This window comes from Podarcis liolepis (assembly GCF_965112155.1).
Source record: "Podarcis liolepis genome assembly, chromosome: 5".
NCBI classification, from domain to species: Eukaryota; Metazoa; Chordata; class Lepidosauria; order Squamata; family Lacertidae; genus Podarcis; species Podarcis liolepis.
The window spans coordinates 2,297,633-2,312,062 of NC_139556.1; the positions used below are offsets into that span (position 1 = coordinate 2,297,633).

The 14,430-nt window shown below is 42.6% G+C and overlaps 1 protein-coding gene across 2 annotated transcripts in view; it reads right to left on the reverse strand.

The window, feature by feature from the left end:
- Nucleotides 1-14,430, reverse strand: part of ETV6 (ETS variant transcription factor 6) — a 166,111-nt gene that overhangs the window by 18,211 nt on the left and 133,470 nt on the right. For both annotated transcript variants that reach the window (XM_083503472.1, XM_083503471.1), the window contains exons 3-5: nucleotides 12,295-12,459; nucleotides 11,042-11,176; nucleotides 1,749-2,294 (exon numbers count right to left, since the gene is read on the reverse strand). In XM_083503472.1, the coding sequence (XP_083359598.1) occupies nucleotides 1,749-2,294; nucleotides 11,042-11,176; nucleotides 12,295-12,459 (846 nt within the window). The remainder of the gene's footprint in view (nucleotides 1-1,748; nucleotides 2,295-11,041; nucleotides 11,177-12,294; nucleotides 12,460-14,430) is intronic.

Consider the following 14,430-nt stretch of genomic DNA (forward strand, 5'->3'; position numbering starts at 1 on the left):
TCCGATTGGCTGCAGGAACTTCCTGCACTCCAGCGGAAGCCGTGTCAGACATACGGCTTCCAAAAAACGTTCGCAAATTGGAACACTTACTTCTGGGTTTGTGGCGTTCGGGAGCCAAAACATTTGAGTCACAAGGTGTTTTAAACCAAGGTACAACTGTAGCAGTATTGACAGCTTAGTGCCGAAACAGCCACCATTTAATTCTCAACATTGAGTTCAAGAGAGAAACAAGAGACAAGCAAGCAAGCAAGCAAACCCAAAACAGCCAGTAGCCAGCAAAGCTGTTTTTGCAATAGCTGCCCCTTGCAACCCCTTGGAGGTATAAGACTCTGGATTTCTCTACTCTGGAGGCTCTTTCTAGTGAATAGGGGCACTGCCCTCTCATGCTGCCTTTGAAGAGGGAGGGAGTTTCAAGGAATAGCAGATTATTCGACAGCTTGTCACATTTTTCTTGTTGCTGCTGTAATGCTGCAAGGAAGGAATAGCAATTCAGTAGGCAAGGACCCAACATTATTAAATGCCAATTGGGAAGGCCTGTTTGTTTGATTTGTTTTTGAGTTACTGCTAAGAGCTGCTTGCTTCCATAAAAAACTTTTCACACAAACTGTGCAACGTGGTAACTACCAACTCAGGAGATGTTGCTGCTGCTTCCATGAACCCAAAAATACAGAATGTTGTCGTTTCTTCAGTTCAGAGATGGAAATGGGCAATTACCTACCAGTTGTTGAATTTCTGCTAGGGTCGCCATATTTCAATAAAGTTAAGTAAGTGACAACAGGGGTTCTCATACATCCAGATTTTGCCAGACATTTTGCCGATTTCTGCCGGGACGCTGCTTCCGATAGCAGTATTCCGTGTATGTTCAGGAAACTCCAGGTGTATGGCAACCCTAATTTCTACCTTACATACACTGCTCACCCAAGTAGACTGCTGATGTGAGCAGGCATCTGTGGAAGTGAGCAACTGCTTGATTAAACTGAGTCTGACTCTCAGATTCATGAAGCAGGTGGTCACAACCCTGTGGACTGAGCTTCACATTATAATAAATGCAGAATGGCCCATTTAAAACAGCAGGCCTGCATTGTACAATGTATAACTGTCACAGACCGGGAAGGAAAACCTGTGGGCAGGCCATTTTTTATTGTTTCACAGTGCTTACTAATGTTTAGGTAAATCGTAAAGAAGATTAATAATAACTTATTAGAACCCCTTTATGTTTGCACTGGCAGAAGAGAAATTCAGATCCCTCCTTCCTAGAGCCAATCCAAGCAAATAAGGAATGTGAATCTCTGTTAAATTTAATACAATAGAATTAAGCATTCTCTCACTGGAATCCTTCAAACTTAACAGCAGTTAGATTTACCTGGGCCATGCTCATTCATTTAACCTGTTGCAGTATTAAATTTGTTTGCTGGGAAACCATGACATGTAATAATACATAAAATGAATGTATTTTGAGGAATGATGTTCATGGGAAAACGCAAGGAAGATTAATCAGGAGCTGGTGGTCGTTACTTTGTCAGAAAGACCATCCATAATTTTGGGGATTTGGGTTCTAAGAATAAGATGATGGCAGATCACCATAAAGTAAATACTTTTATTTACCCATTTGCTTCTATAGTACCTTCAACCTATGGACTTCTGTTTGTCTTCAAATGAAATTAACAAATTTCCCAAGCATCAGCCCTTGGGAAAATGTATGGTAGATACCAAAGAAACATACATGACCTGGAATATATCATACTAACCTGCTATTCTTCCAATTGGCATTGCATGCTCTTCAGGTGGAGAGACGGAGACCATGATGTGATTCATGTATGCTAATTCTTCCCGATGGGACAGGTTGATGGGTTTCACCTCTCTGTGCATCCCATCTTCAGACAACCTGGAGGCTTTGAAATCCACAGAGTGCCTGGGGTTCAGTATCAAGGGGTGCATGATGGGGCTGGGCATCAGCTGAATCACCCTTGTGTTTTCCTGGCGGGGACTGGAAGGCTTCTGAAGCACTTCGGAAGGGGTTGGGCAGTGGTTATTCTCAATAGGGGACACTGAGAGAGGGTAAGACTCTTGGCTATTGTTCTCCTGGTGGTGCCTCATTCCCGAGAGCCGATCAGCTGGTGAGAGGCGACGGATAGTGTTCTCCAAGGGGGATTTCAATGACCGCTGCTCAGGTTCTGGTGAAGGCCTGTGGTTGGCACTAATGGGGGATCTAGAGCGATGCAATAATTCAATGGTAGGTGGGTTGTGATGCATTGTGTCAGCTGATTGTCTTGAAGGTCTCTGGACAAAGTTGTCTGTATAGCAAAAGAAAAAGAAAGAAAAAAGTTGTGTATTCTGCACAGGAATGGCAGGAATGGCTAACTGGGGCTTTTTTTCAGCCTGAGCTCACTGGAACTCAGTTCTGGCCCCTCTCAGGTGGGCGCCATTGCCATTATAAGCGAACAAGGGAGGCATTCATGGTGAGTTCTGGCACCTCTTTTTCCTGAAAAATAGCACTGGTGACACATAACTTACGAGGCAATTTTAACTGGATCCTTTGGTTCCAGCCAAATACTAACTAAGGTGGAGCAAACACCTGCCCATATTTGTTCTCTCAAGGACAAAAACATTGTTTTGAAAAGATGAGACAAATATATTCATACCACGACAGGCTTTAAGATGGAGCATATGGACGGTGTTGACTCCCCATAAAAATGTTAAAATTCTACGCAAAGAAAAGCTGTCTTATATGACTTGCAACCATGATGCAAATTGTATCACATTTTGCACCAACTATTCTGCAAAATTTACCCTGGTTTTGCTAGACCTGTGGAGACAAGAACACTGGTGTCCTTTCTCCAAACCCTGAAAGCACTGTTCTCTCAGGCTTCTGAGATGTCAGCAGTGTAGCTGTAAGATCTGGAAACTTGCTTTAAAAAAAAAGAAAATGAAAGAAAGTGAAGACTCTCAGAAAGGAGAGCCCACTGTTCCATACTTTTTGTGGTCCTCTGCAATTATGGCATATGCAGAGTCCTATACTATACACTTAAGATAAAGTTATGTTGTTCAGTAAAAAATTCTGTTATACACCCCCAGAACATTGTGGCTATCATCCAATTAATTTCGATTAAAAACAGATCCATTTATTTCAATTAATGAAATAGTGGAAATTGCATGATGTCTTGATGTGGAAAGTACACTGTTAAAACCATTTATTTAAGCCTTGCTCCATGTTCATCACTTAATAGAGATAATTAAAAGTGTACAAAGCAAACATATGGCCACATTAAAAAAAACATCCTTAATGGAGCTAAAACAATTTTCATCCTTTCATGGCACTCCAAATCTGCCACACCTTGAGGTATGCATCTAGATTAGGTTGTTGTATTTGCTCCTTCTCTTCCTCAGTCTGTGGCTACCACTGTTGTCTTAAAGGGACTGTTCAAAAAGAACAGAGTGGTGCCTTGCTTCTAAAATACAATTGCCATGAGGTGCAAGCAAAAGGCCTCTTTGAAGCCCTGTGAACTCGGCTTCCAAAGTTCTGCTTCCCCCGCACAAGCTCTGTGACCTTAGGCTGACTCCAGGCCCACTCATCAGGCTGTCCACCTCCCAATGGATCTTGCCAGCAACCACCAGTTTCCTTGTTACTGCTCAGGAGGAAGCGACATTGGTGTGGATTTTATGATTCACATGCCCCAAATCACAAACAAGAAAGGTCTGTCTTTGTCTGACTACTCAGGTCAGTAATAACGAAATGGGCACAAGGAAGTGAAACTTCAGAGCCAGGCCATGCCCTGTCTGCGGTGACTGAACAACAATGTCTTAAAACTGGACTTGCAAAGAAATAACCCTTTAAGCATATTTCAGAGCCATGTGTGCCGCCAGATTACCTAGTTGATGTGAACACAGCAAGTCAAGGAGGAGTCGGGTGCAGCCGACAGAGTGGGGGCTTGAACTGCAAAGTTCCACCCTGAAGCCCATTGGGTGGCTTTGGGTGAAATGGGAAGCTGCTTTCAGTCCTTAGGGAAATAGTAGGCATATAAATGAGTTTAAAAAACAAAAACAAACAAACCCCAAAATGATGTTGTAATGTGTAGAGCACAGCTGGGCATATAGTTCGCTGGATCTCATTAAGATTTCCAGAAATCTCAATTTTAAAAAAGTTTCTAGTTCACATGGCAACACAGATACGCTCAGAAAAGCAGCAGAAATTAGGATGAAAGAAACTGTCTGTACAGTGGTACCCTGGGTTACAGACACTTCAGGTTACGAGATTTTGGGTTGCGCACCATGCTGAACCCGGAAGTACCAGAACGGGTTACTTCCAGGTTTCGGTGCTTGCACATGCGCAGAAGCACTACATCACGCTTTGCGCATGTGCAGAAGTGCCTAATTGCAACCCATGCGTGTACAGACACGGTGTTGCGGGTTGCAAACGTGCATCCCACACGGATCACGTTTGCAACCCGAGACTCCACTGTAGTTGTATGAACATACAGAATTACTTTTGAGAATTATTTCTGGGTGGGGTTATAGACTTGCATTGTGTTTCTCTTTCTCTTTATGTATCTGGGTTGAGTTTTTGCATGTCAAGGTCACAATAACCAAGTAAGAAACATTTCACCATATGCAGTATACACGTGCACCCACTACACGTTATTTGCCATATGCATGGAAATAAATGCAAAATACTGATTGATAGGACATCACTTCAATTGATCTCACATCTCCTTAAAACTCTGCCCTTCTGTCAGGAAATGATAGTAAAGTGATGGCAAGATATGGTTCTCTGATGTGCTCTCATAAGGAAGGTATGAGCAGCATCAGAAGAAAAGGTGGTTCACACATCAACCTCTGGAAGGCACTCGAATTTTGCCAAATAAATGTTTCTGTCATGAATGATCAGGCCCTGCAATGAAATTGGTGCCATCTAGAAGGCTTCCTGATCTAGAAGGCTTCCTGGGAGTGCCTGATCACCTCATCTGTCTCCTGAGAAATTTCTATGTGGGACAAGAAGCTAGAGTTAGAACTGGATATGGAACAACTGACTGGTTCAAAATTGGGAAAGGAGTATGACAAGGCTGTATATTGTCTCCCTGCTTATTTAACTTATATGCAGAATTCATCATGCGAAAGGCTGGGCTGGATGAATCCCAAGCCGGAATTAAGATCGCCGGAAGAAAAATCAACAACCTCAGATATGCAGATGACACAACCTTGATGGCAGAAAGTGAGGAGGAATTAAAGAACCTTTTATTGAGGGTGAAAGAGGAGAGCGCAAAATATGGTCTGAAGCTCAAAATCAAAAAAAACGAAGATCATGGCCACTGGGCCCATCACCTCCTGGCAAATAGAAGGGAAGAAATGGAGGCAGTGAGAGATTTTACTTTCTTGGGCTCCATGATCACTGCAGATGATGACAGCAGTCACGAAATTAAAAGACGCCTGCTCCTTGGGAGAAAGGCAATGGCAAACCTAGACCAATGGAAGCGAAGGCACAGAAAAAACTCAATATGGAGGCTAAATGGCCGAAATATTGGGAAATTCTGGAACAAGATGGAGACAGAATAAAATTGCAGAGCTTTGAAAAATTGAAAAACAAAGTGCGAGATTGGCTCCATTATTACCAAATAATGGAGGCATACAATTTGGACAAAAAAGTTGGTTTCCGGTGGAAAAATCAAAATTGGAAACAGAATTTCTAGATCCAAAAATCAAGAATTTGTCAAGAATGTATAACTTGCTGTTGAAATGGAACACTCAGGATGAAATGGTGAAATCAGCTATGATTAAATGGGCACAAGATGTTGGACATAACATAATGATGGCTGACTGGGAACAGTTATGGACCACAGGTATGAAATTCACGGCCTGTAATGCCTTAAGAGAAAATTTAATGAAAATGATTTATAGGTGGTACATGACACCAGTCAAGCTTGCAAAAATTTACCATTTGCCCAACAATAAATGTTGGAAATGTAATGAGACTGAAGGTACATTCTTTCACCTTTGGTGGACATGCCCAAGGATTAAGACATTCTGGGAGATGATTTATAATGAAATGAAAAAGATATTTAAATATACCTTCCTGAAGAAACCAGAGGCCTTTCTCCTGGGCATGGTCGGCCAAATGGTGCCAAAGAAGGATAGAACTTTTTTTATGTATGCAACAACAGCAGCAAAAATACTTATTGCGAAGTATTGGAAGACACAAGATTTACCCACCCGAGAAGAATGGCAGATGAAGTTGATGGACTATATGGAACTGGCGGAAATGTCTGGCAGAATCTGAGACCGGGGAGAAGAATCGGTGGAAGAAGACTGGAAAAAGTTTAAAGACTATTTACAGAAAGACTGTAAAATTAATGAATGTTAGAAAAATGTTGGAATGAACTTATATGGCTTTAGTAGAAATGTTATAAAGAACTAAGTATAAATAGATTAATAGAGTATTAAAGGAAAAAATAAGGTTAGAATGTGTCAAGATAATTATAGGATAGAAAACAGAGGAAGATGGAAAGGAATTGCTGAAACAATTAACAGAAGTGGAATACAAAAAGGGAGGTGTGAGGAGGTCGTTGAAATAAGTGAATGAAAGATATTGAAATTGTTTGATGTGTTTTAAACGGTTTTTGTTTTGTTTTGTTAGTTTAATGTGTTAGTGTTATGTAGTGTCTTTGTATTGTATTGTATTGTATTGTATTGTATTGTATTGTATTGTATTGTCTTTCTTTTTGTTTGTTTGCTGTGTTTAAATTGTTGGAAAAGTAATAAATATTATTTTTTTTAAAAAAGGTCCGTATAGTTAAAGCCATGGTTTTCCCAGTAATGATGTATGGAAGTGAGAGCTGGACCATAAAGAAGGCTGATCGCCGAAGAATTGATGCTTTTGAATTCTGGTGCTGGAGGAGACTCTTGAGAGTCCCATGAGCTGCAAGAAGATCAAACGTATCCATTCTGAAGGAAATCAGCCCTGAGTGCTCACTGGAAGGACAGATCGTGAAGATGAGGCTCCAAGACTTTGGCCACCTCATGAGAAGAGACGACTTGCTGGAAAAGACCCTGATGTTGGGAAAGACTGATGGCACAAGGAGAAGGGGACGACAGAGGACGAGATGGTTGGACAGTGTTCTCGAAGCGGCCAGCATGAGCTTGACCAAACTGCGGGAGGCAGTGGAAGACAGGAGTGCCTGGCATGCTCTGGTCCATGGGGTCACGAAGAGTCGGACACGACTAAACAACAACAAGAAGGCTTCCCAGGGCTCATGGAGCCCATTCGCTCAGACACTGCACATTGCATGATAAGCCATGGTCATTTGACACAATTCCTGCATGCAGTCCAACAGAGAGACATAACATTAAACATTGTTACACCATTAAGCCAATGCAAGGATTACATTTCAAAAGAATGTGTTTCTTTTTCTGCATTAAAAAAGATCTGAATTAGGGAACACACAGCCTGTGTGTTGCCATCTTCAGTGACACTTGGCAGGAGTGCCAGGGAGGGCCCTGTGGACTGCCGGTTATCAGCCAAAGTGCTCACTGAAAACATGGCTGTGCGCCACAGAAATGGAATAGCCTGTGGTCTGTAGGTTCTGCGTAACAGCCTAGGAACTATTTTATCCTCAGTTAAAACTGGATACACTCTTCCATCATAAGCCTAAAATGTATTTTTAAACGGACATGAAAGAGCTATCATTATTATTTATTAAATTTTTCTACTGCCCTTTATCCAAGGATCCCAAGGCGGTTTATTACATAAAAACACAAAAAGACACACATAACATAGCAACCGACCAAAACAATACCCCTCCCAGTTAACCCTTCATCTGCAGAAGAGCCTACTTTCTGTATTTCTGCATTGAATCCCTAATCAGAAGTGCCCCTTCTGAGTGGAAAAATTGCAACAGGACATCTCCTTTAAGGGCAAGTAATTTGTCTTCATATTAGGTGTGGCTGGCTCACTGGATCTTTCCAGATACAGAAATTATTCCCCCATCCTCACTGAGGCTGATTGGAAGGAGGCAAGACCAGAACAGTAAATTGTGCAGAGATGCAGCCAGCAGTCTCCTTTGTAGGTGGGCTTTTGGGGCTGTTTGGACATAATGGCAAACCATGCCTAGGACTTAGAAGCACAAAACCCTTGTGGTTTTTCAGCAATTTAGTTCTTCCAGTGCACCAACAGTTCTTTTCTCCTACACACAACACTCAGGAGAGAAACAGAAACCATACTCAAGACTGAATTGTAAAGATCGCCTGGAGAATGCTTGCCAGGCCCTTTCCCTCATATGGCCATTCAAAGTGAGCTGGTTGGAGCAGACACATACCACAGAACCCAATGAAGAATTAAACACAACAACAAACCCAACAGGCAGTGCGGGGCTATATTTAGCTGTGTGAGTTCTTCCACCAACAGGAAAGAGGCAGCACAAGTGACTCAAAGTACACAAGAAGCCCTCATTACCTGCCTGTGAAGTCTTGGCACAAAGGGCTTCCCTCACTGCCCAGAGTCTGTGGCTGGAAGTAATCCATAATTAAAACAAAATGCTCCTCCTCGGCTTTTAATTTCTACCAAGAGGTGCCTTTTTTAAAAAATTGCATATGCGAAAGCTTTATTTTAGTGGTTGGAAGCGGAGCTGAGGGGAAAGGAGCAAAGAGCAAAAGTATTCATCAAGCACTTGGAGAATACAATAAAACAAGGGCAGAGTGTGGCTATAAGGGACTGGAGGTGAAAAAGACCCTTGAAGCGGAAGGTGCCATGGCACACCTGATGCTGCAGAACTAGCCAGCACCTCTTGGTCTTGGCATTCCTATCTGACATCACACACTTAGAACAAAAACCAGTCTTCCTTCTTATGGGTTGTGTCCATAGAAGAAGCTGAACAACGTGCAGTCCTTGAAATCCAGCCACCAAATGTTTTGTGCAGAGCAGTGGTGGGGAACCTGTGGCTTATGGGAACCACATTTGGCCTGTGAGACTGTGTTGGCTAAGCTGTGCCCATATATGACATCAGGTATGAGAAGGTAAAGACACAACTGGGCTGAGCTTGTGGGGTGCCTACAAGTCTTCTGCAAAGTGTTCTGCACTTGACATTGCAAACTCCAATGACAGGTGCCTATGATCAGGTGTCCATCAAAGGTGGCAGGCTTCTGTCCACATGTTAAAATCAGGCACTGTGCACCTGATCTTGCAAGCTCAGGTGATCATCAGGTCTTATGAAGTGTTGTGCATGGAGATACGCAATCTCAAAGATCAGCTTCTTGTGAAGTTGCCTGCACAGTACTTTGCAAAACCAGACAATCTGTTGATCGTTGGTGCTTTTTGTCTTTGCCTGCATGGTTTGATCCCAAGCTGCATGAGCAAACAGTTACCAATGTCACTGTGATGCCAGGTAATTGACTGCCAGTTCCAGTCCTGCATGTATCTCCAATGTAGCCCATGCCCTGAAAGAACAGGGAAGGGGATCAAGATACCAGCTGGTAAGAGAGCCTAAGGGGCATAATAGCTGAAGTACTGAACTTAAACAAGGATGACCTGGCATCACAGTGACATCCTTCCTCAGAAATAGAGCTCTCTTGGGGAGCTTGATCCAGCCTAATGCATCTCACAGAGTTAGTGTGAGGATACAATTCAGAAAGGGGGAACCGTGTATGTCCATAGCTCTGTAGGATAAAAAGTAATAAATAAGATGAGGCAGGAAGTTCCCTAATGAATACATCTTGGGATCAGCTGATCATCTCTTCTTTGAAGAAGTACAGGATGTACTGTACAGGGCAGCAGTGGAGTGTCCAACCTTTGTGGCACAGAAAGGAGCTCCAGGTTTTCAAGAACTAAGATGGCACAACTTAAAACACAATTTTGAACAACAGAACTTTGGAATAGTTAGTTAGAGAATCAAGCCTTATGGTTCCAATGCAATGTGGCTGTTTGTCATGAGAATGCACCCAAGGAGCCTTGGGTTTGGGTCCTCCTCCTCCCACAGAGATTTGCAACTTCTGTTCCTGGTTTCCTGCAAATCATAGTGGTTTACAATCTTGGCATAAAGGGAAATGTGAAACATGCAGTTTGGATGAAACAGCACAACTACATTTTGCTGAAAACCAGGAACAGGAGTTGGTCATTGTAATGTATGAGGGAAACAGGAAGCATGTGAGACGTACGTTTGTGCTTCCAATTCCAAAGTATGATTTGGCATTACGCCCCCAAAGCCCCCATGTTTCCAATTCAATTTTTAGACCGTATATCTAGTTCACAAGATGCACCAGCCAGGCCTGTTGGGGGACTCAGCATCTTACCACATGAACTAAAAGGTGCCTGGAAATACACCTGAGGTTGTGCATTGCAGAGAAGGATGGATTGTGGTGGGCAAAATCTCTTCTGAATACAGTTGGTATCTTTGGGAAAAAATTTCCACCCTTAATGCTCATCTTATTGCAGTTCTTTCCCAGTCCTGTTACCCCAGGTCCATTTTAACTGGAGCAGCCAGGAACTGATTCTACAGAGTTCTGCATGCAGACCATGTGCTTTCCCATGGAGCAATGGGCCACTGCCAAAATGATGTTTTGCTTTCTTTAAATAGAAACTTCATGTGAAAGGAAACTGAAGCACAGCGGACACCCAGGATAAAAGGCCAGTTCACACATTATGTAGTGGTTGACACATACACACTTGTGCTTGATGCAGGTGTACCAGCCTGCCATTTCACATTGTGTAAGTGAAGCAAATAGGTCTACTCTGTAGAGCTAAACACTCTTTTGACAACAAAGTTAGACTCAGGATCTGGCTGTAAGCCTTCTTTGCATATTATGACAAAAATAAAACAAAGTTTACCGTTGTTACTTCAAACTCTGGCCTTCTTTGGTTTCCTTAGTAACATATTTTCTAACTGTATGGAGCAATTCTGAGTTCATTTTTATAGGAGTGCTCTAAATTTGTAGCCACAACCATGGTCATAATGTAAGGGTTCGCCAAGTATCCCCCCAAGTATCCTATTTCATTCCACACAAAGCCCACAGCTAACACTGGTTGTAAACAAACAAACAAAGAGATATTTGTTGCTACCTTCATCATGGTTTTGATGTAACATGATATCTGGCTGAGCATGGATAGAGTTCCCAGGATGGAAGAAAGGTGAAAACAGCACATGAGAATTCCTTTGCTTCAAGATATGCTGAAGAAGCTCATATAGCACATCACCTAAAAGACAAACAGATCATGCAAGTGAATGAAAGATATATGGTTACCCAATGTTTGGGCCACTTTGGACTGCAACTACACAGGATGAAATGTTTCCCCATACAAAAAAAAATTCTGCACCATAGAAAACTATTACATTAGAGCAAGGATGCCATCTCCTTTTGACCTCCCCTGATTATTTTGGGAGGGGCTGCCCCCCCCCAACATTCAAAGGGAGTGGAGTGCGGAGCTGAGCACAGCACCACTTCAGGGGCCAACTCCTTCTCCTCCTCCCCCACCATGGAAGGAAGGAGATGGTCAAAGCAGCCCCCTGCCAGTGACAGCGGAGGCAGCAGGGGCAGGAGTCACCAGCCACTGAAGCCACACTGCTGCCACATTCGGCTCTGCCCCCTGGCTCCTCCCAATGGCCTGACGTCACGCTCAATGGCCCCCCTCCCCATTGCCACCTCTGCATTAGACAGAAGAACATCTTTCCATGACATCTAGCTTTTGAAATGCAGCTCTCATCTGTGAGAAGGCTAGAGCCCTTCAACAGCCTGGGACCAGGGTACCTGAAGGACCACCTTCACCTGCACAAACCTGCCCAGGACTTCAAGACTGATTGCAGGCCCCATGGCTTCCTGCTGCTCTCAGAATTTACTTCAGCCCCCTTGCCCTTATTCCCAGTGGTGTGGTTGCTATGTCCCAAGAAACACAAAACAAATACCCAAAGAGGGCTTTTGTGTACCAGTCCTACGCAATTTGGTAGGCCAAATCCTGGCTAAGCATGAATGACCTAGTGTGCGGGTACTCACAGCAAAATGCACAGTGGCTTCACTCCTGCCATGCTGCTGTTGTGCTATCCATACCTAAGTCCTGTTTCGGTTTAGCAGTAAGTTCAAATCTCACTCTAGACAAACCACAAGCACTAAACCAAGGCTTGGCTATAGTGAAGTCAAAACCATGGCCTAGTTCTGGGTGCCACAACATTAGCAAGTCCAGAGCAGGAACAAAGCAGCTGTGATTTGTGTTAAGAATACCCACATGCTTTCTCGTTCATGCTTACCCATACTTTCGCTTAGCACTACATATGAATGAGGCCACATTATGCATTTCCTTCCTTTTTTCTTAGTACTCACCAGAATGTGGAGACCTGTATCGAAAATCCTCTTTGGTTAAAAGCAAGAGCGCTTTGCCATTCATCTCAAAAGTGTTGCTGTCAATGGGTCTTAATGAGAACTCCTTTTCAGCCCATTTCAGCCAATGGGCTACATCATCTCTGCTCCAGTAAATGGGCTGCAAGCCTACAGAAATGATTGAATAATCATACACTGAAAAACTGAAACCAAAATAAAAATATTCCACAAAATACCAGGGAGAATCTGACACAGGGATTTCACTATTTGCTGAGCATCATGTTATGGGGGTTATACATATCCCCATATCCCCCCATTTTTCCGGGGGGACGCATACCCCTAAACCTTTTGTAAATCTTTGTACTTTTGTCCATTTACTGTATTTATTTTTCCCAATTTGAACTATAAAATGGTGATTTTCTTGAGTCAAAATGAGAGCACCCCTAGACCCTTTTCTTTTTCTTTTTTTAAAAAAGCATAGAATCATAGAGTTGGAAGAGACCACAAGGGCCATCGAGTCCAACCCCCTGCCAAGCAGGAAACACCATCAGAGCACTCCTGACATATGGTTGTCAAGCCTCTGCTTAAAGACCTCCAAAGTAGGAGACTCCACCACACTCCTTGGCAGCAAATTCCACTGTCGAACAGCTCTTACTGTCAGGAAGTTCTTCCTAATGTTTAGGTGGAATCTTCTTTCTTGTACTTTGGATCCATTGCTCCGTGTCCGCTTCTGTGGAGCAGCAGAAAACAACCTTTCTCCCTCCTCTATGTGACATCCTTTTATATATTTGAACATGGCTATCATATCACCCCTTAACCTCCTCTTCTCCAGGCTAAACATGCCCAGCTCCCTTAGCCGTTCCTCATAAGGCATCGTTTCCAGGCCTTTGACCATTTTGGTTGCCCTCCTCTGGACACATTCCAGTTTGTCAGTGTCCTTGTGTGTGTATCCCTAACCTGGGCATCTGTATCACATTTTGTGCCTTCTATGATGGTACAGAAAATATCTTTTCAAGAAAAGAAGAAAGCTTCCCCTCCACCAACAACGGCCCAGGAGAAAATAAGAAAAGACCTGCAGCATCCGATTGAAGGCCTCCCTAGTCCAGCATTCGGTTTCCCCCAGTGGGGAGAGCCACAAGCAGGACACCAGTGCAATAACACTCCCTCCCCCAGGAATCCATGGGGACTCCTAAAGCTTTTAAATCATGAATGAAAAATCAAAACACTATGGAAAACAGTAGTAAATATTGGAATTACAGTATGGGTAAACATAGAGTATATCCAGTGCTTTTTTCTGGGGGTACGCAGGGGTATGCATACCCCTAAACAGTTTGTGAATCTAAGTTTGGCCTCATTGTGGGGCAACATTTCAATATGAGTAGGAAAATGAGAGTACCCTTAAACATTCTTTTTAGAAAAAAGCACTGAGTATATCAGATATGTTGGAAGTGAGATATGCTCTGTGTTTATCCCATGTTTTAAGTTCAATATTTACTATATAACTCCATCCCCTATATTATTTCATTCTGATTCTTTTGACCATCCATAATGCATTTAAAATATCTGCTTCAAAATAAAATCCAAAATCAGGACTCCAGAGTCCTCCCTTCCAGTGATTCCCTCTCACTATAGCTTTTGATACGCTTACCTTTTTCCCTATAAAAGTTGATATTATTTTCTATGCCATTCTTTTACCATTTGTGATGTAAAAACATGGGAATGTTATGCAGAAAACACGTTATTCTTGTTAAAACATTTATCTTAATTAGGCTTATTGCCCCCCCCCCCATTTCCCCAGAATTCTACATCTTGTTGGATCTGTTATGCCGGATCTAGATGGGAGCTAATTATCTTTGAATAGTTCTGTTAGGTAATCTGTGATTTTGAGACCCGGATATTTTACTACACCAGCTAAATTCTTTTATGCGACTCTCATATTCAATCTCATCATAATATACATTTGCTGGTAATAATTCATGTTTTGTTATAATGATTTTTAATCCAGCCACTTATGATCCTGATTCATTTCCCCAATTTATTTTGGCTGATTCTGTGTAGTGAAATAAGAAAACTCCCATATCATGACAGTGAAAGCTGATTTTATGTTCTATTTCTGCTATTCTTATGCCTTTTATTGTC